Below are 25,813 nucleotides of genomic sequence, written 5' to 3'. Positions count from 1 at the left end.
GTGGCTCAGGGGGTCGAGTGTCTGGTTGAGCATCGGACTCCTGATTTCAGCTCAGGTCATAATGTCAGGCTCGTGGGATGCAGCCCTGCATCAGGCTCCACCCTCAGAGCGGAGTCTGCTTGTCCATCTCCCTGTGCTCCTCCCCCCACTCTTTCTCTCTCTCTCTCTCTCTCTCAAATAAGTAAATTTTAAAAATCTTCAGTATGCCTCCTGATTTCAAAAACATTAAAGTGTAATTTAAAATTGTGTAAATGTACATTTAAAGCAGTCAGTTGACTTAATCACTAAAACAGTTTGGGAATATTTGCTAACATGGCAGCCTCATTCCCGTGGTTTAACATATTTATAACTCCTTTAGTGGAATTAATTATCTACTTCATGGGCAAACTTTTTTGACGTAAAAGGTTATTAGGTTGAAAGCAGATAAAATTAACTTCTATATCAGAAATTACAATACTTATTACTTGTGTTTTTGCTATTTCTCCTTGCCTTGTCCTCTTCTCTTACCTCTGGTGCTTTGTCAGCAACCCCTTAGGGGGTAGCCAGTTTTGAGGGAGGTGGATATAAATTATAAATATGTAGATTTGCTGTGTGAACATTTAAGTTCCTTTTTAGTTTTGTGTTACTTGTTCATTAGTTAACAAAATGAACCAAAACCTATTTAAAAAATTAAGAAGGACTTTTCAATATATGTGATCCTCACGTATGTGTTTCTTTTTTTCTTTCTCTGTCATGTACATTACAGTTCTGGGATTAGCAGAACCGACATTTGAAGCTGAGCTCTTGAGAGGCATATTGATTTTTTATATTGAAAACATTCCCAGTGCTGGTAGAAGCAGGTTATCCTGAATTTATCAAATATAATCATTATAGTCATTCACCATGTTGGTATCACACGTATATAATCTCTGTTAAACTTTTCCCTTTTACTTGCTTCCTTTTCCTTGGTAGATAAAAAGGGTGGTGGGTTACATAGAAATATCTCTAACAGCAATTAATTACTGTTAGGTTTAAGGAAGATACATAGCCTTTCTGATGTCAACTAATTGTGATATTTGGTATATTTGTGATTATATGTTATTTTCAAAAAAAATTTAATACTGTATGTAATTTCCAAGTCTTGCCATTGAATCTACCAGAGAAGATTCTTCAAGCCTAGTTGCTGAACTTCAAGAAAAGCTTCAGGAAGAAAAGGCAAAGTTTCTAGAACAACTTGAAGAGCAAGAGAAAAGAAAGAATGAAGAAATGCAAAATGTTCGAACATCTCTGATTGCTGAACAACAGGTAGGGTCCCCCACCCTTGTTTCATTTATTTCAGGTCTAAAGAAGACAAACATAAATTAACAAATATAATTTTTTTGTGTGTAACTGAGGGCATCTTACATCTTAGATGTGATTTTCCTACATTAACCCTGATTATATTTATTAAATATCTTCATGATAAAAGCATTTTTGATTCAGATTAGTTTTTTGTAAAATGAAAGTGCTTCTACTACTTCACACATGATATTTGAATTTTTCCCCCTAAGCGCTCAAATTTTATTATAAATTACATGCTGATCAGTACAAATTTCTTTTACTTTCTATAATTCTTATCCATGTGACAGGCTGGTGGTACATAATCATGATCTACTGTTGAATTTTGCTGATTCACTTTATTAATAATATTGAGGAATGGGGAGAGGGTAAAGCTTGTGAGGGAAGCAGGGGCACAGACCACTAAGGACTAGGTTGCCTTGTTCGGGAGCTTGTGCTTCACCTCAGGCACCTGGAGAGAAAATAAAGGAATGCCACAGTTGGATTTATACTTAATCAGGATTGTCCACTGGGGTGGGGAGAAAGAATGGAGATTTGCCAAACATGGGCAACTGTGGGGACAGTGGGTATCTGCTGTGACAGCTCAGGCCAGGGAGAGTAGTGACCTGCTTTTTTTACCCCAGGGAATGCTTTTCTGAAACAGGTAACATGTTACAATTGATATACACATTTGTTTAACATATGTGGTATTTTCCTTTTCTTGTAATGGTGTGATTACATTAATGTCTGTAGAATTCAAGAAAAGTATAGAAGTATAGTTCAAAACCTGTAGGAACTTTACATTTTAAGTTTTAAGGCCTGGGGAAAGAAAGAAGAGCCTGAAACGGGGAATGAGAAAGAGTAACGAGAAAAAGGAAAAGTGTGGCTTTATGGAAGCCAGCGAAATTAAGTGTTCAGGGAGGTGGAGTAGCAGCCAGTTCTAAGTAAGAATTACCAGTGAAGAGATCATTAATGATGTCTCTGTTTTTAAAAATCTGAGGTTGTACATTCCTTCGTATGATTCATTCTACATAAAATGTATCTTTCATTCATTTTCTTTCTCTGTGTGCTCTTTTGTGAGCTAATCCCCAATTTTTGATTTCCAAAATTAAGTAGGGGATGAATTAATTGGCTGAAATATGCTATTATAAATATTTGGGATGAATTAACTGACTAAAACACACTATTATAAATGCTTATTTTCTATACATACATAATACATAGAGAAATGGCTTAGCATCATAAATGTTCAAGGCATCTCCATGTATGCTTTCTGGCTAGAAATGATATTTAACTCAATCTTTAATGAATTTACTAATTTTGATCTAAAAATGCCATATTCTTATTAAGTCTCCCAGTTTTTAGCATTATTGGCATTATACATTGAAGGATCATAGATTATTAATTTTGGAATTGGAAATGCTGGGCAGATGGGAAGAGTCAATTTAGATCATTTACCATTCATCTATTGCTTTTAAGTTTAAAGAAGATCTTAATGGAGATCTTATAAATGAAATTGTTAACAATTCGGTCATCTTTATAAAAGAAACTGCAGTTAGAATTGCCAAATGGGCTTATGCAATCAGTAGGCACTTTGATACATGAGCTTCACAGTAGGAAGGTATTTATAAAAAATTAAAGAGTAATAAGTCCAGTAATTATTAACCAGATGTGCAGTGTCTATTGCAAATATCCAGAAAGGAGAAGATGATGGGATAAAGTCATCTCTATAAAATATACTGTGGTAATCAAGACTTAGCTAAAGACAAAAGGAAGATTCCAGAAGCAGGACGGGTATTAAAGAAAAATTGAAGTGTATAACAGCACTTGTTTTCTTTCTTTCTTCCCAATTTTAAAATCCTCTGTTAGGGACACCTGGGTGGCTCAGTCTGTTAAGTGTCTGCCTTCGGCTCAGGTCATGATCCCAGGGTCCTGGGATTGAGTCCCGCATTGGGCTCCTTGCTCAGTGGGGAGTCTGCTTCTCCCTCTCCCTCTGCCTGCTGCTCCCCCTGCATGTGCTCTCTCTCTGTCTGTGGCAAATAAATAAATAAAATCTTTAAAAAAAAAATGCATCTCAGGTCACCGGTGACCTGCCTAAAAAAAAAATAAAATTATCTGTTAGTGCTTTTCCTTTGACAATAAATATGTAGACAATAATGAGAAAATAGAATTCGGGGTGCCTGGGTGGCTCAGTCATTAAGCGTCTGCCTTCGGCTCAGGTCAGGATCCCAGGGTCCTGGGATTAAGCTCTGCATCGGGCTCCCTGCTCTGCAGGAAGCCTGCTTCTCCCTCTCCTACTCCCCCTGCTTGTGTTCCCTCTCTCTGTCAAATAAATAAAATCGTTAAAAAAAAAAGAAAATAGCATTCATCTTCAAGGTATTAAATTGGAGCATATCTTAATATGGAACCTCAGGACAGCACAGTCACATTGTATTTACCACAGTAGAGTATTCTTATTAAAAAATGAACATCATTTGTGAATTGCACTTTATCTTCTCCACATACAGATGCACCATACAAAAATATTTGCTAGTTTCTTTAGTCCTAGATGCTGTGTACATGCAGGTAATTTAAGTAGTTGTCATTCTCTTGTTCCAGACCAATTTTAACACTGTTTTAACAAGAGAGAAAATGAGAAAAGAAAATATAATCAATGATCTTAGCGATAAGTTGAAAAATACAATGCAACAGCAAGAGCGAGATAAAGGTTAGTAATGTTTCACAATATATTTTTAACTCCATTTTAAAATTAAAAAATCACATGAAATATTTTATAATGTTATTTCAACTTGGGGGCCTTCAGATTTGATAGAGTCACTATCTGAAGATCGAGCTCGTTTGCTTGAGGAAAAGAAAAAACTTGAAGAAGAAGTCAGTAAGTTGCGTAGTAGCAGTTTTGTTCCTTCAGCGTATGTAGCTGCAGCCCCAGAACTTTATGGAGCTTGTGCACCTGAACTCCCAGGTGAAACAGAGAGATCAGCCATGGAAACACAAGATGAAGGAAAAGTGGATTCAGCAATGGAGACAAGCATGATGTCTGTACAGTAAGTACATTATGTCTTCAACTTCCTTAAGTAATACAGGCTTTTAAACCACTAGTGTGCACTTTTCTAAGCTGAAAGCTCTAAAGATAGGAAATATGGTAGCACTACTGGTTGCCCACAGCCCATATATCTGAAAATTGTGCCATTTAAATTCCTTTAATCTATAAATATGAGAAATATCTTAATACTGCTGCTTGTGTATATATATGAATCACTTTGGCATGTTTTCATACTTTATATGTGCACCAAACTTTTCATAGGCTGCCAAGATAAGGATCACTGCAGTAGTGTCAAGCTATTTTATTTATAGGAAGTGTTTAAATTTTGAAGTCCATTACCTAGGAGGAAAAGGCATTACTATAGTAATAAATATATTTATTTTGATGAGTGTATTGGGTGGGGGAAGGCAAAGGAGTTTTTTAAAAAGTAAAAATGTATTCAGCTTTCTGTTTGGTTTAAAAGAAAGGAGTAGAAACTGGTTAACTTGAGTTTTGGGAAGATACAAGGTTTTAAGAATGTAAGTGAAAAACGGAGCAAATAAACTAATTCAAAAAGGCAAGGCACAAACCTCTGAAGAGCCCATGGTAATTAGAAAACATAAATGACAAAAATAAGTCAAAACATGTGATGAAAAGCTAACTGACCTACCACAACAAAACCTCTTAAAAAAAAAAAGCATCCAGTTGAACTCTACATATGAGAAGCACGTAAAGAAAAATGATAAGGGAAAAAATATATAAGCCATTCAAAGCAAAAGTTTTTTATAAGTTTAAGAAAAAGTTTCACATGTAGAGAGGGCACAATTTTACCGTAAGCAATTGGTTGTTAACTTGTAGATGCTTGAAAATGTGACTTTGATCAATTGTGTATGAATGAAAAATGGATTAAAACTAGAATGAGAATTTTTCAGAGCCACGGTAACAGTAGACCTTCCTCTCAGGACACAGTGAAGTAAAAAATAAAGCAATAGAGAAACAGTTAAGAAAATTCACTATATACCAAATCACAAAGGAAGTCTCAAAGTTCGAAATATTGATATAATTCCAGCCACTAAACATAAGCAATTGAAAACCTGTAACAAAAATAGAAGTTTATACATTTGGAAATTTGAATACCTATATATTCAATATAGGTATTGATAAGAAAATGGAAATTTAGTTACTTAAATCTGAACAAAAGTATCAAAAAAATGAGATATAATGAAGGTGGTAACACTGGAAGAATTATATAATCTCAAGTATATGTATTAGAAAATGAAATTGATAAAAGTATATGAGCCATGATAAATGAAATATCAAGCAAAATGAAGGTATAAGTAAATATGTGGAATGAATAGAACCATAACCACAGGTATGGTTTTAAAAATTATACAGAAGAAGATAAAGATTAATCTCATTTTTGTTATTATAGGTGTAAAAAATCCAAAAGACAATTTCAGCATTTCAAATACAATGGAGTATTAAGATGATCATCATGACTCAATGGAATATTTCAGGAATATAATAATAATTAAACCTCAGAATATCTCAGTGTAACCAAATTCACTGATCACATGGAAAGGATTATGTGATCATCTAGATACAGAAATAACAACTGATAAAAGTCTGTGTCCATTAAAAATATTTTTTTAGGGACGCCTGGGTGGCTCAGTTGATTGGGCAGGTCTGCCTTTGGCTCAGGTCATTATCCCGGGCTCCTGGGATCGAGTCCCGCATTGGGCTCCCTGCTCAGCGGGGAGCCTGCTTCTCCCTCTGCCTTCCACTCCCCCTGCTTGTGCTCTCTCTCTCTCTCTCTCACAAATAAATCAATCTTCAAAAAAAAAAAAAAATCTTAGCAATCTAGGAATAGAGGGGAACTTTGTTAGTTTGAGAGAGTATACATGAGACACTTATAGCAAACATTATATTTAATGTTGAAACATTTAGAAGCATTTTCCATAATTTTAGGAAGAATGCCAGAATGCCAGCTGTCGCCATGACCATTCTGCAAGACAATAAACAGTAAAAATTGGCAAGTAAAGTCTTAACTGTCACGATTTCATGATAATTTCCTTTTCAAACCACAAAGACCTAACAAACTATTAAAAGTAGTAAGACTACATCAGAGTGTATGTCATAAATATATCAAAATAGAGCAGTTTGCATATATTTACCAGCAAAAGCTGATTTGAATATATATATTTGTATGTGTGTATATATACATATATGTATTTGTATATGTATACATGTATGTGTGTGTATGAGATCCCAATGAAAATTTAAGGAAATAATTTGTTAGTAATGAATTTAACAAAAAAATGTGCAAGACCCTTGTGGAGAAAGCTGTAGAACTTTATGAAAGGTATTTAAAGGCTTAGAAGTTAAAGATGGATGGAAGTACAGTGTTGCGAAGATACTGTTTTCTCATCAGACTTATTCAGTTATTTATACCCAACTAAAATTTCAACAGGATAAGTAGGTAAAATTTGATGTTGGATGTTAAAATTCATATAGAAAAATAAATGTGCAGAAAAACAGTTGATAACATTTTCAAGAAATATCAGTGAGTAGGAATTTATCCTGCTGGATGTTAAGATATAGTCTTAAGCTGTAGATGATAATTAATTCTGTATATTGTTGATAAAGTTCCGGGTAAATAGATTACTAGAATTGGTTGTCTTGAATAAACCCATGGATGTATGGAAATTGATGGCATTTTAAATCAGTTTGGAAAAAGACGTGAGATATTGGAGTAACTGGTTACCTGTTGGTGGAGGGTAACCTATATTTTATATTATATACCAAAAAATATTACAGATGTATTAAAGACTAAAGATTTCTTAACATAAAGTATTTCTTAAAGTAGACTACTTTGAATGTGGAGTAGGGAAGCACAAGGAAAAGACTACTAAGTGTTACATCAAAATTTCTCTCTCCCTTTTTCTCTGTCACTCTCTCTTATACACACACACAGAAATTTTTTTAATTTGATGGATATATCTAGTTCCTTGGTTGTGGTGGTGGTATCATGGGTGTATGCATGTGTCTAGACTCATCAAGATGTGTACATGAAATGTGTGCAGATATTTGCATATCAATTATTAAACCTCAGTGAAACTAAGAAAAAGAAAATTGAAGCTAGGTCTAGTAATGCCAGCTTGGTCCTTTTCTAATTGGCTTGTTAAATGTGCTGGGTTTCTACTTATTTCAGCCTACTTTAGAAGTTCCCTCTTAATTTTCTATTTGTGTTTCTATTTGTGTGACTTTAGAAAGTCTAAATAATTAACTTTATTTTATAAAAATTAAAAATAGTAGTTTAGGGCGCCTGGGTGGCTCAATTGGTTAAGCGACTGCCTTCGGCTCAGGTCATGATCCTGGAGTCCCTGGATCGAGTCCCGCATCGGGCTCCCTGCTCAGCGGGGAGTCTGCTTCTCCCTCTGACCCTCTTCCCTCTCATGCTCTCTCTCATTCTCTCTCAAATAAATAAATAAAATCTTTAAAAAAAAAATAGTAGTTTAGCAGTCATTCTTCAAGTTCCTTCTCTAGATAAGCAATATCAGAACTGGCATTAAACTCCTTAGGAGTTAAAATCTTAGAACCCTTCCAAGTCCTACTGAGTGAGAAATCCACATCAAATTCAGTTCTAATACTCTAAGAAAATATAACTATAAACTCAGATATTCTCAACAAAATACTAATAGACCAAATCCAGCAATACGTAAAAGGGATTCTTACTGGGTTTAAATTAGTTTATGTAATATATCATATCAATATCAATAAAGAGAAAGCATTTAAACACTCAGTATTGAAGTGTTGAAGAGAACTTCCTCAACTTAATAAAAGGCATCTAAGAAAGCCCACAAATAAGATCATATTCAGTGATGAAAGAAGAAGGCTTTTCCCCTAAAAATCAAGAAGAAAAAGATCAGTTGAGGTTCTCCTATAAAGGGCACTCAGGCAAGGAAAAGAAATTATAGGCATCCATTCCATATTGGAAGGGAAGAAATAAAACTGTCTCTATTGGTATCTATAACATGATCTTGTATATTGACACACCCAAGAATTTCACTAGAAATCTAAATACTTAAGAGTAAGTTTAACAAAAGAAGTTCAAGACTCATACAATGTTTTGAAGGTTACAAAACATTATTGAACAAAATTGAAGACCTAAAAAGACATCCCATGTTCATTGATTGGAAGATTTAATCTTGGAGCACCTGGCTGGCTCAGTCGGTAGAGCATACTACTCTTGATCTCGGGGTTGTGAGTTCAAGCCCCAAGTTGGGTGTAGAGATTACTTAAAAATGAAATCTTAAAAAAAAAAAAAAAAACGACTTAATCTTGTTGAGGTAGCAATACTCTTGTGATCTGCAGATTCAACACAGTATTGCTGTTGAAATATGCCTTTTTTGCAGAAGTGGACAATGGATCCTAAAATTCATATGGAAGTGCAGTGAACTCTAACCAAAACAATATGCAAAAAAGAATGAAGTTGGAAACGCACATGTCCTTATTACAAAAATTAATGAAAAGCTAGGGCAATCAAGACAGTATGGTGGTAGCCTGATCTATATATGTGTGTGTATATATGTGAATGTGTATGTTTATAGATCATTGAAATAGAATTGAGAGTCCAGAAATAAGCCCTTAATATTTATAGTCAGTTGAACCTTTGCATTATGGTCCAAGGTGCCAAGACAATTCAATGGAGAAATAATAGCATTTTCAATAAATGGTGCTGGGACAGTTGGATATCCACATGCAAAAGAATGAAATTAGATCTTCTATTTATCTTATAAGACAAATTAACAAAATGGATCACGGACTTAAATGTAAAAGCTAGAATTATGAGTCTTTGTGACTTTATGTTAGGCAAAGCCTCTTCCTACAAAAATTAACATTTAGAAGATAAAATTCCTGCCTCATTCAAGTTGCTTAAAATGTAATTGGGGAATTACACATGCAGAAGAATTTAAAACATTAAATTACAACACTACATTACCGCTAATACCAGTCATACAAAGAATCGTAAGAGATTACTATGTACAATTATTCCCAACAAATTGGACAATCTAGAATATATGGCTACATTCCTAGAAACATACAACCAAACAAGACTGAATCATGAAGAAATGGAAAATCTCAACAGGCCAATTAATAGTAAGGAGATTGAATCTGTAATCAGAAACCTCCCAGCAAAGAAAAGTCAAGGACCAGACGGCTTCATTGGTGAATTCTATCAAACATTTTTTTAAAGAAGAACTAATACCAAACTTCCTGAAACTCTTCTAAAACGTAGAAGAGGAAAGAACTCTATTGAAGTTATTATATGAAGCCAGCATTACCCTGATACCAAAACCTGACAAGGGAAGGACAAGAAAAATACAGAGCAATATCCCTAATGAACAGATGCAGAAATTCTCGGCAAAATATTAGTAAACTGAATTCAGCAGTACATTAAAAGGAGCATGCAGGGTGTCTGGGTGGCTCGGTCGATTAAGTGTCTGCCATCAGCTCAGGTCATGATCCCAGAGTCCCAGGATCAAGTCCCTCATCGGGCTCCCTGCTCACCTGGGAGTCTGCTTCTCCCTCTGCCCTTCATCCCACTCGTGCTCTCTCTCACTCTCTCTCTCAAATAAATAAATACAATATTAAAAAATAAAAAGCATACACCATGATCAAGTGGGATTTATTCCAGGAATACAAGGGTAGCTCAATATCTGCAAATCAGTGTGATATATCACATTAACAAAATGAAGGATGACAATCATTTAATCATTGCAATATATGAAGAAAAAGCCCTTGACAAAATTTCCAATGTCCTTTCATGATAAAAACTCTTTAACAGAAGTGGGTATAGAATGAATGTACCTCAATATAATAAAGGCCATATATGAGAAACCCACATCATACTCACCAGTGCAAAGCTGAAAGTTTTTAAGATCAGGAATAAGACAAAGATGCCCACTCTGCCACTTTTATTCAACAGTGTACTGGAAGCCATAGCCAGAGCAATTAGGCAAAAAAAGGAAATTTTAAAAACCCCAAACAAATAAGGAAGAAGTAAAATTAACTCTTTGCAGACGACATGACATTATATGTAGAAAACCCTAAAGACCACCAAAAACTGTTCAAACTAATCATAAATTCAGTAAAGTTGCAGGACATGAAATCAGTAGTGTTTTTATATGCTAACAATGAACTAACAAAGAGATTTGAAGGAACAGTCCGATTTACAATTGCATCAAAAAGAATAAAATACCTAGGAATAAATTTAACGAAGGTGAAAGATTTGTAGTGAGAAACTACAAGACATTGGTAAAATTGAAGAAGACACAAAAATAAATGGAAAGGTATCCTGTGTTCTTGGATTGCAAGATTAATATTGTTAAAATGTCTACTAACCAAAGCAATCTGCAGATTTCATGCAATCCCTATCAAAATTCCAGTGGCATTTCTCACAGAAATAGAAAAGAGCAGTCCTAAAATTCATATCAAACTACAAAACACTCTGAGTAGCCAAAGCAATCTTGAGTAAAAGGAACAAAGCTGGAGACCTCACACTTCCTGATTTCAAACTGTACTACAGTGCTATGTAATCAAACAGGTGGCATAAACATAGCTCAGTAGAACAGAATGGAGATTCCAGGAATACATCCCCACGTGTTAGGCAACAAAAATTTGACAAAGGAGCCAAGAAAATAATGGGGAAAGGATAGTGTCTTCAATAAATGGTGCTGGGAAAACTGGATAGCCACATACAGAAGAATGAAATTGGATCCCTGTGTTAACATCATACACAAAAATCACCTCAAAATGGATTAAAAATTTGAACATAAGACCTGAAACCATAAAATTCATGGAAGAAAATATAGGAGGTGAGTTCCTTGACATTGGCCTTGGCAGTGATTTTGGGCTTTTTCACTGGAAGCAAAGGCAACAAAGATAAACAGGTGGGACTACATCAAACTAAAAAGCTTCTATGTACATCAACAAAATGAAAAGGCAAAAACCTGTGGAATGGGAGAAAATATTTGCAAATCATATATCTGATAAATTATTAATGTCTGAAATACGTAATGAATTCACACAACTCAATAGCGAAGAAACAACCCAGTTAAACGGGGCAAAAAAATAGATGTGATGGCATACAGATGGCCAACAAGTACATGAAAAGGTACTCCATGTCGCTAATCATCAGGGAAATACAAATCAAAACCACAAGATATCAGTCACCTCATATCTATCAGGATGTCTGTTATTAAAGAGACAATCAATAGATAATAAATGCTGGCAAGGATGTGGAGAAGAAGGAGCCCTCATGCACCGTTTGTGGGAATGTAAACTGGGACAGCCACTATAGAAAACAGTACGGAGTTTCCTCAAGAAATTAAAAGAACCACCGTATGATTCAGCAGTCTCATCTCTGGGTGTATACATGCAAAGGAAATGAAATCATTATTTCAGATTCTTGTACTCCCATGTTCATTGCAGCATTATTCACAGTAGCCAACATATGGAAACATCCTAAGTATTCCTCGATGGATGAATAAAGAAAATGGGTAAGAAAATGGTGAATAAAAATATATAATGGATTATTATTCAACCATAAGAAAGAAGGAAATTCTGCCCTTTGTAACATTGTGGATGAAACTGGAGGCCAGTATGCTAAATGAAATAAGCCAGACAGAGAAAGACAAATACTGCATAGTATCTCTTATATGTAGAATCTTTTTTTTTTTTTTTAAGATTTTATTTTTATTTATTTGACAGAGAGACAGCCAGAGAGGGAACACAAGCGGGGGGGGGAGGGGCAGGAGAGGGGGAAGCAGGCTTCCCGCAGAGCAGGGAACCTGATGCGGGGCTCTATCCCAGGACTCTGGGATCATGACCTGAGCCGAAGGCAGATGCTTAACGATTGAGCCACCCAGGCGCCCTTGTAGAATCTTAAGTAAGAAGTCAAACTCATAGAGTAGAAAAGTAGTTGCCAAGAGCTGGGAGGTGGGAGAAAAAGGTTGCAAACTTCCACTTACAAGATGAATAAGACCTGAGGATTTATATAACATGTAGACAGTAAATGATAGCACTGTGTTGTATATTTGAAATTTGATAGGAGAGTAGAATTTCAGTGTTCTCCCTGCCTTGCAAAAAAGGTAAGTGATGGAGGTGTTAGTTAACTCAGTGGAGAGTCTGCTTTTACAATGTGTATGTATATCAAATCATCATATTTTATACTTTGAATGTCTCAATTTTATTTCCCATTAGTAGTAAAAATAAAAATATAAGGCTACACCCTGTTACATTTTTTTCTTTTCTAATTTTTGAGTATTTTAGTGTGATGGGCAGATTCACACATGGCACAGTGACTAGCACATTTATAGCCATTTAGTAGTACTTTTGAAGTCTTTATTGATATTTGGTTTATTTTTTTGTAAAATAAAACTTCAAGTCCTTTAGCTTACTCAAGGACGTGTAGCATTTTGTTTTGTTTCTAGTTTTAATGGTAAAGCCACCCAAGAAGTACCACTTAATTGGTAACATGGATTAACCCCACACATAGGAAGAAGAGTGGTTTTTAATCCCTGGGGGGGGAGGGGAAATTTTAAATTCAGAAGACCTTATCTCTGGAAAAATGCATGCACAAAGTTTTGCTTATAATTTCAGTTTGTAGATCTAGGTTCAAGACCTGGTACAAAGAATATACACCATTGAAATGTGTCCTAATTTAAACAGTCTGCTTTTGAAAGTTTAGTACAAACCTTTAAGTGCTCTGTATTAATAGTTAAATTTCCAAATCTTACTGGAAAATGTAAAGTCCAGAATTTTAACCAGCTTAAACAAAAATAAATCCTTCTCTTTTAGAGAAAATAGTCATATGCTATCTGAAGAAAAACAGAGAATAATGCTGTTAGAACGAGTAAGTAAATTGCTTTCCTAAAATACAATGTTTGCTGTGTTCACTCTGGGGATGCAGTTACATAAACCTTGTATTGAAAACATACCCAGTTGTGTTTATAAATTAGATCTTTTAATGGTTACTTCTGTGGTTAATGTTTTGAGAAATCCTGTCATTTTTTTAATCCAACTGGCTAAATGTTTGGCAGTAGTATTTCAGTCCTCTTATTTTCATTTCTTCCCAATAAATGAAGTCTCTATCAGTAAGAAAGATTGGTGGTCTTTATAAAATGAATATATGGAATAATGGTTTATTCAATAACAATTCAGAATGCAGCAAAACATAAATACGAACTTCATGTATTTCAAAAGCAAGGTAAATATTTTCTAGAATTGGGTGAAAATAGAATATGAATAATGAAGAAAAGTTAAGCGTTTTTTTAGAGATTAATTGAACAAGAAAAAACTGACAGTAAGGGGTTTCCTCCCAGTTGTACTACCAGGTTATATATAATTTTGATTCAAAGTTAACATATCTTTGTTCATAGACCACTTTTCATTCCTTAGGCTTTTAAGATTTTCTACATTTTCTTTATTAAAGGGTTGTGTGATCACCTTTATCAGAATCAGCTGTGGTGTGTATTACAACTACAGAATCCTCCTCTTAGGCCATACCTATTCCTATCCCTATCTCCTGTCTATCCCCTACAGAGTCTTTGGAGTTAGATCTCAGCTATTTACTGCATATTTACAAGTGCCACAAGTAATTCTAATGCATATTAAACTCTTGAGAACTCTAGGCTTAGGTAAATGTATCTAAAATTGTTCTAATTTTCTCTCTTAAGCCTGTAAATAATTAAAACAGTTGGAAAGGACCCATAAAAAAGAATATAGTCACTAATTTTTCATACTAGATCAGAACATTAATGTGAAGATTCAGGAAATTTTGACAGTTAAGTTTCAATTTGAGAAGGTACAGGGGATAAACCACAGGTCTCTCTTTTTTTCTCCTACAGACATTACAGTTGAAAGAAGAAGAAAACAAGCGGTTAAATCAAAGACTGGTAAGTTATTTTTCTTGCCCAATAGATGTTAACATTTCAAAATGTTTTTGCATTATCTTTTATTATAAATACCATCAGAGATATGTATGGCTTGATTAATTTATTTCTGGTAGTTTCATTGGGCCATGTGGGTCATTAATGAATTGATTCTCAGAGTGATGATCTTGAGTCAGAGTTACTATCTGTGGCCATAGAGCTGACCAAGTGGACTGCCTTACTAATATAATGTTAAAATCAGTCAATAAAATCAAGGCAGTGTTTCTGATTAAAAAGCTATGATCACTTAGGATTCCATAATTACATGTATTTATAACATCAAGTTAGGATTCTTAAGTCAGTAACAAAGTTGGAGGTATTCTTCATAGGCCTTTTGAAAATTAACATGTTCACATGTAAGTGTGCATAATTAATACATGGTATCCCTTCCCATTTTTTCTTTTCTTTTTTTTTTTTTAACTTAAACTGTTTGACCTTGACACCTTACATGAGACACTATATGGTCTTCTGAATTAATATTGGCTCTAATCTAACCTTTGAACTTAACCAATTACTTGAACAGTTATACAGTTGATCTTACATGCTTTAATAAAGCAATTACTTCATTTTTCAAGTTCTAATAATTGTAATTTACAAAAAAAATAGGCATAATCTAAGGCCTGTGTTCAATACTCTTGAAAAGTTTTAAGGTACTGATTAGAATTGAGCTTTTTAAAATTTGTGTCTTGTAGGGAAACATCTGCTTTCTTTCATATGCCTTTCTTCCCCAACTTGAACAGCATAAATTACATCTTAATTCTACAGTCATCAGTCATATAGTCAGTTAGTCTGTAGTCATTCCAGTCAATCATTAATTTATCACCAAGATAATCTTAAGGCTATTTGCTATTTTCATAAGTAGAGCAAACTTGTTCAAAAAGACTGAGAAGAGTTGCCTATCCCAGACATCATTCAGTATGCTATTTTATGCGGTATTTCCAATAGAATATAAGCTGTGTTTGGCAAGGATTATAAGTCAATTTTGTCTGTGTTCTTAGCACCTGGAATAGTAACTGGTACACGGTTGATGCTTGGGAAGTGTTTATGAATGAAAGATTTTTGCCCTTCAGATCCAAAGAGTACCCCACTCCCACCCAAAGAGGTGTCTCAATGTAAAGCATACTTTCATATCAATTTACAACTGTTTTCACACAGTGTTTTCTTAAATCTAAGCCCTTGTTTATAATAAATATCTGAAAAACTTAAGCTTTTTTAAAAATCAAAATAAAATTGAATATGGTCTGGAAAATGGATAGTCAAACTTGTCTTCACTGGCAGCATATAGACCATTTGGATGATTCTGATAATAAGTTGCTACACTTCTAGGCCTTTCTATTCACTATTTGTTGTTGTTCATTTTACTTTGTTTCCAAATGCTAATGAGACCCTGCATCATTCCAGATAATGTTTAGAGGGCAATGGAACAAATTCTGAGCATCAGAATTAGAGCGCTGTGAATTGTGTAAGACTTGAATCACAGACCTGTACCTCTGAAACAAATAATACATTACATGTTAAAAAAAAAAAAAAGATAGTAAGAAGGGAGAAATGAAGGAGGGTGGAAATCGGTGGGGGAGATGAACCATGAGAGACTATGGACTCTGAGAAAAAAACTGAGGGTTCTAGAGGGGAGGAGGGTGGAGGGATGGGTTAGCCTGGTGATGGGTATTAAAGAGGGCACGTACTGAATGGAGCACTGGGTGTTATATGCAAACAGTGAATCATGGAACACTACATCAAAAGCTAATGATGTAATGTGTGGTGATTAACATAATAAAATTTTTAAAAAGAGACTTATTAAACAAAGAGAAATCCATTAACTGTCCTTGATTTGTACAACTGTGTAATGGACCCACTCTGCTTGGGAAGTATAGGCATCCTCACCCTCCTTTCTGGCCCCAAGACCATGGGACATAAGTCCCGTGTATCATGTGATGGTGTAAATAATGGATTAAAGCCTGTTGGAAGAGCAAGCAGTCCCAGCTGAGCTAAGGCAACACTACATCACCTAGCGTGTCCCATTCTATTGTGCTCATCAGGAGAGGAAATGGATGACAATCACACCTGTCATTATTTAGCACTTGCTGAGAATAGTGGGTTTTTAAACTGAAGTTCTCAGAAGTTGCCTTGGAGGTAAGTGAGGGACTTTACCAACTCTCAGAACTTTATTCTCCCACCCCCATTTTAACCAGAGGAGTGTTGTATTTGTTTTTTGTAGTTAGATATTGGACCTTGGAATAAGATTTTCCTGAAGAGTTTTTTGGTTTGTTCATTTACCAAAAGGAAAGATTTGAAACTGTTGTGTTAGAATTGGCAAACGCTTCCCCAAAACTTGTCAATCTCTACTCTGTGATATTTTTAATATTAACTATGTAATTATAAATAAAATATGATCCTATATTTAAAGTTTTTAATGCAGGCAAATTTGATTAAGAAAATACCATAAGTAAAAATGTAGGTGAATTTGTCCACTGAAAATCATTGTTGAAGGAAAGCAGTTATATTAATAATGAACCTCATATTTGGATCCTTAAAAGCTGGGACACAGATGTGAATATGTGTGACATCAAAAATTTTTGCAGCAGGGACCTAATAAATAAATGTGGTGCTTTAATTATATAAGCTTTATTCATTTTTTTAGATGTCTCAGAGCATGTCTTCAGTATCCTCAAGGCATTCTGAAAAGATAGCTATTAGAGAGTAAGTATTATATTTATATTTTCTGTTTTCCAGTGAAATAAATTTATTGATTTGGATAGTATTGAATTGTTAATGAAAATATTTTTCAGTGGCTATATTCCTTCAGATTCAGGTGCATTGAGCTGAGTGTTTTGTAACCATTGGTCGTAAAAATTTTTTATTAAAAAGCATAGTTTTTCTAAATTATTATTCTTGGAAACATTAGGATTATATTTGAAGTCATTATTACAGCTTCATTTATCATTTATACACAAATATTCCTTTTGACTCTACTTCACTTTTCACCTCTTTTAAATCCCATTTATTACCTTAGCCTTTTACATTTTAGATTGGAGAGTCAGGAGATTTTTTAAGTTGCAGTGTTTCCTCATTTTTATTTTTCAGACTTCATTTTATTGATATACTACCAATTCACAATACACTATTTATCAGTTGAATAATTTCATAGACAGTCTTCTAGAACCACATTAGCCATAGTAATATATTGGGTTTGGCATGGACTGTTTGAAAGGAGGGTCTCTGTAATAAAGTTTTCAAAAAGTGTTGTCAGCAGCATATAAACACTGGTCAGTCTTCTATACCTATCAGGACAGATAAAAAAATCAGCAAACTAGATATTTTTACAAGACCCTTTATTTTTGTCTGTAATAGGTCTGTCAACTAAATTTTCGGTTGTCAGACATCTGTGGTTTCTGACCTTCAACTTCTCATTAGAATTTTATCTTTTCTCAGTGATGTTAAAAAACTAGCTGGTATCTGCTGGGACGCCTGGGTGGCTCAGTCGTTAAGCATCTGCCTTCAGCTCAGGTCATGATCCCAGAGTCCTGGGATCGAGTCCTGCATCGGGCTCCTTGCTCAGCGGGGAGCCTGCTTCTCCCTCTGCCTGCCTCTCTGCTTGCGCTCTCTCTCTCTCTGACAAATAAATAAATAAAATCTTTAAAAAAAAAAAAAAACTAGCTGGTATCTGCTTTTATATATCAGCTGTATGTCAGATCAAATCCAGTTTTTGGCATTTCAAAGATTAGAGTGAGATGAACTTTTAAAAAAAAAAAATTTTTTTTTTTTTAACTGCCTAGAGAGAGGCCCTTACCTTTTTGAAGGTGTTCTGGTATTTAGCCAAAACAGTGCCTGCCACATCTTGTTAGGTAGGCATCAAGTATTTGTAGGATGAGCAATTAAGGGAAAAGCTGTTATCCTTTAATAGCTTTCCCAGTGATTTTGATGATTTATCAGGTGCAGGGCCTACTAAACTAAATGATCTTGACAACTAAGAAATCTGAGATTAACTTTCTTTTTTAAGTTTTTTTATTTTAATTTCAGTACAGTTAACATACAGTGTTACATTAGTTTAAGGTGTACAATATAGTGATTCTGCAGTTCCACGTGTTACTCAGTGCTCATTATGATAAATGTACTCCTAATCTCCATCACCTATTTCACCCATCCCCACCACCCACCTCCCCTCTGGTAACCATCACTACTCTTACTCAACATAGTACTGGAAGTCCTAGCCACAGCAGTCAGACAGTAAGAAGAAATAAAAGGCATCCAAATCGGCAAGGAAGAAGTAAAACTTCCACTATTTGCAGATGACATGATACTATGTAGAAAACACCAAAGGTTCCATCAAAGAACTACTAGAACTGATAAATTCAGTAAGGTCACAAGATTAACTTTCAAGGCCTATTCATATTTTGAACAACATTTCTAAAAATGATTCTGAAGACACAGAACCAATTAAAGCATATATGGGCAGTTGTACCCACATTTTTCTTTCCTTGATCCTTCTTTCGGGCCTTCGCCCTAAAGCAGTAATTTTCATTGACTTGTTTAAAACTAATTAAGTACATGAACTGAGCACAATAGGTTTTTCTTTCAAATTGAAGAGCTCTATACCTGGAGACAGAAATAGTATGTAGTCTTTCTTTGCCACTGTGACTGCAAATAGTTCACTTGGAATTTGTTTCATGTTCTACGATGGAAGATGAGGATGAATATCTTCTTCCTGTGATTGGTGACTATAATGGTGTTTTTCTCCCTCTCATCCAAGCATTTGTTTTGTTTCTTTTTTTTAAACAATAGATAGTATTGGAAATTTAAAAGTTTTGGTCTTTGACAGTCATGGGCATCATTCTTTGACCATCTGTGTATGACCAGCACTCTCACTGGGAGCAGGGTAGAGTAAAAGAAAAAAAGATCATGTTAATGTGAGTTTTAATAATGCATTGATATTTGAATATAGAGTTGAATATTGCAGAATATATACTTAAAGTTTTCAGAAGAGGGTGGCAGTAACCATTGAGGACAATAAATTATATTCCTTTATTCAGTTTTCAGGTGGGAGATTTGGTACTCATCATCCTAGATGAGCGCCATGACAATTATGTGTTATTTACTGTTAGTCCAACCTTGTATTTTCTGCATTCGGAGTCTCTGCCTGCCCTGGATCTCAAACCAGGTGAGGGTGGTAAGTGTCACATCGATAACTAAGATAAAAACCTGGAGTATAGAGAATATATCAAAGATTTTTCTACCCTCTTGACTAATTAGAATTAAATCACTAAGAAGGAACTCTGCTTAATATGTTTTTTGTTTGTTTTTTATAAAATCTGCATTATACAGATTATTTTCCTGGATTCTGTGGAAAGTTCAAAATTAGAGTGTATTTAATGCACCTGGCTCAAGTATCTCATACCCTAGCAAAAGTAGAATTATATTGTCAGAATTCCCATATAAATGCAGCCTATTTAAGCTTAGTTTATACTCATTTGTTTACAAAGGCAATAAAGACTGTTTTTAGAAAAAATACTCTCTCCAACTGTAAAATGTCTTTTCTGTCCTATTTATCATCTTATGTTCCTACCTTGTTTTTTATTAAACTTATAAATACTTAGTTTTTTAAGGCTTTTTAAAAAAAGTTTTGTTAAAATTTACTAAATTACAATGTCTATTATAATTACTTTGATCTTTAAAGAATAGAAACCTTGGGATACTTAGCTTAAATAGAATTATTAAATACAAGAATATATGTCCAGGGGCACCTAGGTGGCTCAGATGGTTAAGCGTCTGCCTTCAGCTCAGGTCATGATCCCAGGGTCCTGGGATTGAGCCCCACATTGGGCTCCTGGCTCAGGGGGAGCCTGCTTATCCGTCTCCTTCTGCCTCTCCCCCTGCTCATGCTCTCTCTCTCTCTTTGTATCTCTGTGTTTCAAATGAATAAATAAAATGTTAAAAAAAAAAAAAGGAATATATGTCCATTTACATTGATGTTTCTGTTTGGAATGACTTAACCAACATGGGCAAATACCAACTCTTGACGTAGGCCAATGTCACATAGTCACTCCATCATGACTGTTGGTGATGGGTTATACAGAATGTCCATAGACTTGTATAGTTTTCATATAACCTTGAAAAATGAGAAGATAAGCTTACAGCTTACTGGTTTTCTGTTTTGAAAACAATGAACTTGGTTATTTTTTCGATTTGCTGTGGGTTTCTTTTTTCTCATTTCTTTAAACTTTTTATTTGAAAATGATTTTTAAATTTACCAAAGAGTTGCATAGTAAGTACAGTGCAAAAAAAAAAAAAAAGACCCATACACCTTTACTCAGATTCACCTATTGTTAACATTTTGCCCCATTTGCCTTATTCTACATGTGTATGTCTAAATGTATAAATACATAAATATACACAAATATGTGCTTGTTTTTGTTGCCGGAACCATATGAGCCCAAGTTATATCATGGATTTTTATTTTTAAATATTTCAATATGCATTTCCCAAGAATAGGAGAGTTAGTGTTTAAATCTAGGAAACACTTGGGGCGCCTCGGTGGCTCAGTCAGTTGAATGTGCATCTGTTGGTTTCAGCTCAGGCCACGACTCCAAACTCAGAGGGAGTCTGCTTGAAGATTCTCTCCCTCCCCCCCTCCCTCCACATGCACCCACTCTCTCTCTGTCTCTCTCTCTCAAATAAATCTTTAAAAACTTAAATAAAAATAAATCTAGGAAACACTGTATACTCTTAGAGGTTTACAATGTACATTACCATTTTAAATGTTCTCACAGGTCTTGGAGAAAAGAACTTATTTAACAATCTTACTTTACCAAGGAACTCCACTCCAGCCTTCCCTCCCCTCCACCCTTTTTTTGAGAAATACAGAACTGAGGTTACCAATTGGGAATTATGCTTCCCTACCCCTGTGTCATTGCCCTGGGGATTATTAGGGTGTTTTTGTGCCCGTGACAGTGGGACTTACTACTCCTCAAACATAAAACTTAAGTGTTTAATTTTAATTTTCAGCAATCATGAATTGTCTGTGAAGTGCTGTATTACTCTTAAGAGTATTTTCCATATCCTGTGGTTTAGGGGCTTTTAATCTTTCTATCATGTGATATATCTACACATTTTTATTTCTGATAGTTCACTCATGATATCTTTTTTTTTATTATTTTTTTAAAGATTTTATTTATTGGGGTGCCTGGATGGTTCAGTCATTAAGCATCTGCCTTCGGCTCGGGTCATGATCCCGGGCTCCTGGGATCAAGCCCCACATTGGGCTCCCTGCTCAGCAGGAAGCCTGCTTCTCCAACTCCCCCTGCTTGTGTTCCCTCTCTCACTCCCCCTGCTTGTGTTCCCTCTCTCACTATGTCTCTGTCAAATAAATAAAATCTTTAAAAAAAAAAAAAAAAAAGATTTTATTTTTGCGAGAGAGGGTGAGAGAGAGAGCACGAGTGTGGGGAGGGGCAGAGGGAGAAGTAGACTCCCCGCTGAGCAGGAAGCCCGAAGTGGAACTTGATCCCAGGACCCTGGGATTGTGACCTGAGCCGAAGGCAGACGCTTAACCAGCTGAGCCACCCAGGCACCCCTCATGATATCTTTCATTTATATGTTGCCAAATTATGTTTACAGAATAAAAATCAGTTTTGTCTTCTCTTAGGAATCTCTCAAAGGCTTTAGCCTAACCAGATAATTTACTGGCCAAATACTTTCGAAATTGACTCTTTTAAAAACTTATCTTCTGATGAATTTAAAAATAGAATGAGTACTTTCCTTTTCTTAGTTTGTCACACTTTGGCTCTATGAGGACTAGTCTTTTCATCCTGTCTCCTCCCACATTTTCCATCTCCCCTTTACATAAGCGCTGCCTTTCCAGACTTTGGTTCTTAAGCCTTTAACTCTTGTTTTTTGTGCACTCACGATGTTAACACTGCCATTCCAGGCACTGTGGAGTACAGATGTGAGGCAGATGCAACTCCTGCCCTTGAGCACTGGTGTTAAAAGCACCCACCCCCCCAACCAAAGAAAAGGGTAGTGCTTTGCTTTGAACCTGGAAAATAAATTTTGTCTGAATAACTGTCTGCTTTCAGAAATGGACATGGTCATCTTCATTAGCACTTTCAGTAGATGGCACTGTTGAGCTAATTTAGAATTCCTAGATTTATTTGTTCATGATTTGTACTTAGATTATTTGTATTTCTTGAACTCTATTCTGTGATTTGATTTACCATCTGTATTTAATGAGTAAAGCCAAAATTACTGGCTGAAAAGTAAAATGAGTTCATTTTTGGTTTATAAATCATTTTGTATTTTAGTGATTTGTTTTAAAAGTCTTTACCTTCTTTCACTTTTGAAAACTTTACTAGTTTTGATTCTGGCAGTTTTGTTTTCATGAGTGATTATACCTGTACTTTTAAAAAGAAATTAACAATTTCATTCAACAGCTTCAGGTGCATCTAGAAGACCCTGGGTACTTGGAAAAGTAATGGAAAAGGAATACTGTCAAGCCAAAAAGGTGAAAAACTACATCAAATGATATAAACCTAGGAACTATCAAGAAGATTCAGATTCACATACTACACATAGAAATTGTTACTAGGGCAGTCGTTTGTCCTTTAGCTCATTTAATTAATACCTTGAATTTAATGAGTATGAGTATGAACCACAGATTTTATAAGTATTTGTTATTTATCTTTAGAGAGTAGATGTAGGTAGATTACCAACAATTCATCAGCCTATACATGAAAATAACTGCAAGTTTCTGTTCTATAACTATCAAGTTACTAGTGTTTTCTTGTGCAAAAAAAGAACACACAGCATAACTGATGATTAAATTACTACTATTTGTAGTAGAGGTTTTTTCTGATTTTCATATGCAAATAATTTGATGACTAAAAATGTACCTGACCATAATGTCAGCAGTGTCAATGCTAGAGAATCAATGGAATCTAATGAGCATTTTTCCTGACTCACTGTAATTTGGGGCCCCTCTGCTCCAAAACACTAATGAAACTTAAACTGTGTATTGAGGGTTCTTTGATACTTAAAATCATGACATATGTCTCCCTTTGTACTATATTCTTGAGCAATTATTACTAGCTCTTTCTTCCATCAATATTAGTGGTTCAGTATACTCTCATGTGTAAGGGCTGGATTTTGTATAGTTTGATAAAGACTTCTCAACCATGCTTCTCGGCCCACAATACTCTAGCATTGAGTTGTGTGATAGGACAGTACCTTTGTGATTTGGTTTTAACCATTTAAGTGATTCTTTTTCTTCTCTTCTTAGGCACAAAACAGATTTAAAGTTCCTTTGGGGACGAAGTTTTACAGAGTGAAAGCTGTGTCGTGGAATAAGAAAGTATAACTTATGGAAGAAATTAAACATTCTGTGACATTTTTCTGATTTGTCCTACAGTGCTTATTCATCACTCCAAAAACAGCAGGCCATCTTTTTATACAAAAGTCACCGTGACAATATACTTCATTGGTGTATATCATTTACTTTTTAACTGGCTACGTTTTAGGAACAATAAATTCATCAAAACCCTTGGCTGAATTAAAATGGTTTTGTTTTTGTTTTTTTACCCAAATAACTAGAAATGTGGACCAAACTAGTTAATTTTCTCAAAGGGCATACCCTGCATTGTGGCTTATGGTTAGCCATATTAATTGCCTGTTACATATACATTAGCTTGGACTTAGATATTAAATGTTAGTTATTACCAGCATTTGTCCTTTTGTGAAGTCAATATCCGAAAACTTGCACTCTTAAACACATTCTTTATAAAATGTATAAATTCTTCAAAACTATTTAAAGAGGAGTGTTATTGCATGCAGATAATCATAACTTTGAGTTTGCCTCTGTAGATTACTAAAGCAAATTGTTTCATTTATTTTTTTAAATGCCCTTTGATGTTTCAAAACAAAAAGAAACTCTTAATTTGATTGGCTGATGTTAAGATCAGCCATAATCAGCAATCTTCAAAAGCACTTTCAACAGTGGTCACCTGGGTTCTAAAGGGAAGAGTCTGCTATTCACAGTTTCAAATGCAGCACTGGAACCTTCCCAGCCTCTTTATTACTTGGTTTAGAATAATCATATTGATGAAATCGTAATTCATGGTTTGATTTCAGAAAAAGCATATTCATTGTACCTTAACCATTTAGAGGTCATTTAAATAACAAAATATTGTATTGTAAAAGACATGTAGAATTTTAAAACAATAAAGATTTGAACCTGTAAATGTGTGTGCCTTTTAAAGAAGGATACATTTTTAATATATTTGAGTGATTGCTGGGAAGTGTGAAAAAACTTGTTCTGTATCATATCAAAAGAGAAACATGTTTATTACAAAAATGTTCTTTAACTATATACTATGTAACAGGGTAAAACAGTGTTATGTAGAATAGAATTGTGTAAACTAGATATGTAGACAAATTGCTGTGGAGCAAAGGTATTTAAATGAGTTAGTTGAGTTGGATGAGGCTTGTTTCAGGTTTGTTGCTAGAGAACAATAATAAAATGATTCTTTTTCAGAAAATATTTAATTTCTTCTTAAAATAAGTTAAATATTTTTTTAAATATGTATATCTAATAGTACAGAAAATGGAATAAACACCATAGTGTATAGAAAACTGAATTTGACAACATATTAATGAATAAATGAACAAATGATTTCACATGTTTCTATTCAATCCTTCCATGACATCTCAATGCAAAAAATACCAAAGCATTAAACTACTTTATATACAGAATGGTTTTGTGAAGCAGATTTAGTTGGGTCTAAATGAATCTGCCAGATGGACCATTTTGACTTACTTGGTGCCCTTCACACATATAAATATGTGGTCGTTGTGCTGTGGAATCACAGTGGCCTGACACATGAAAGCCATCATCTCATTAATGCTCCTCTTTAATGTTGGATTTTATTGCTTACAGTTTTTCTTCTTTTTTATATCCATCCTATCAGTGTTCACATATCCCTTTATAAAGCACATGTAAAGAAAATGCAGTTTTGTTAGTTAAAAATGAAACCTGGAAATCAAAACTCAATTGAGTTCTTAATCTTCGTATGGTTACGGTCAATGTACTGTGCTTTTGGGCAACTTGCATAAACTGAACCTGTTTTCTCATGTATAAAATGGTATAATAATAGGACCTACCTCCCAAGGTTATTTTGAAGGTTAAGTGATGAAAATTAATATAAAGTACTTTGAACAATTTCAAAAACAGATTAAATATTGAATAAAAGCTATTGTAAAGATTTTTTGCATAATCAAAACCTGTTAAATTCACTACTCAAACTCTAATAGAAATGTATCTTTATTCCAGGGATGAATGTTTAAATCACATTTTACTGCAAGTAAAATTTAAGCACACATGAAATATGTGGATAATTTCTTTTTGCAAAGGTACCTCTGCATATGCTAAGAACAGAATGAGCAAAAATTATCTAAACCTTCACTTTTATTTTTTAAAATTATCATGGCATAAGACATGTACATGCTTTCAAAAAAA

The 25,813-nt window shown here is 34.6% G+C and overlaps 1 protein-coding gene across 5 annotated transcripts in view; it reads left to right on the top strand.

Moving 5' to 3' along the window:
• The window catches only part of RB1CC1 (RB1 inducible coiled-coil 1), a 79,986-nt gene extending 55,150 nt beyond the window's left edge, over window positions 1-24,836 (top strand). For 3 of the 5 annotated variants that reach the window (XM_081815985.1, XM_081815984.1, XM_081815988.1), the window contains 9 exons: window positions 1,119-1,284; window positions 3,895-4,003; window positions 4,100-4,340; window positions 13,181-13,235; window positions 14,230-14,277; window positions 16,955-17,013; window positions 19,344-19,480; window positions 22,737-22,807; window positions 23,582-24,836. In XM_081815985.1, the coding sequence (XP_081672111.1) occupies window positions 1,119-1,284; window positions 3,895-4,003; window positions 4,100-4,340; window positions 13,181-13,235; window positions 14,230-14,277; window positions 16,955-17,013; window positions 19,344-19,480; window positions 22,737-22,807; window positions 23,582-23,659 (964 nt within the window). In that variant the 3' untranslated portion in view covers window positions 23,660-24,836. The remainder of the gene's footprint in view (window positions 1-1,118; window positions 1,285-3,894; window positions 4,004-4,099; window positions 4,341-13,180; window positions 13,236-14,229; window positions 14,278-16,954; window positions 17,014-19,343; window positions 19,481-22,736; window positions 22,808-23,581) is intronic. The other 2 variants (XM_081815987.1, XM_081815986.1) reach the window with 2 other exon arrangements.
• The last annotated feature ends 977 nt before the right edge of the window (window positions 24,837-25,813 follow it).

Source organism: Leptonychotes weddellii, chromosome 4 (genome assembly GCF_054177405.1).
Source record: "Leptonychotes weddellii isolate Sample4059 chromosome 4, ASM5417740v2, whole genome shotgun sequence".
Taxonomy (NCBI): domain Eukaryota; kingdom Metazoa; phylum Chordata; class Mammalia; order Carnivora; family Phocidae; genus Leptonychotes; species Leptonychotes weddellii.
The sequence above is the reverse complement of the archived record's forward strand: the minus strand, read 5'-3'. Positions and strand labels throughout refer to the sequence as shown.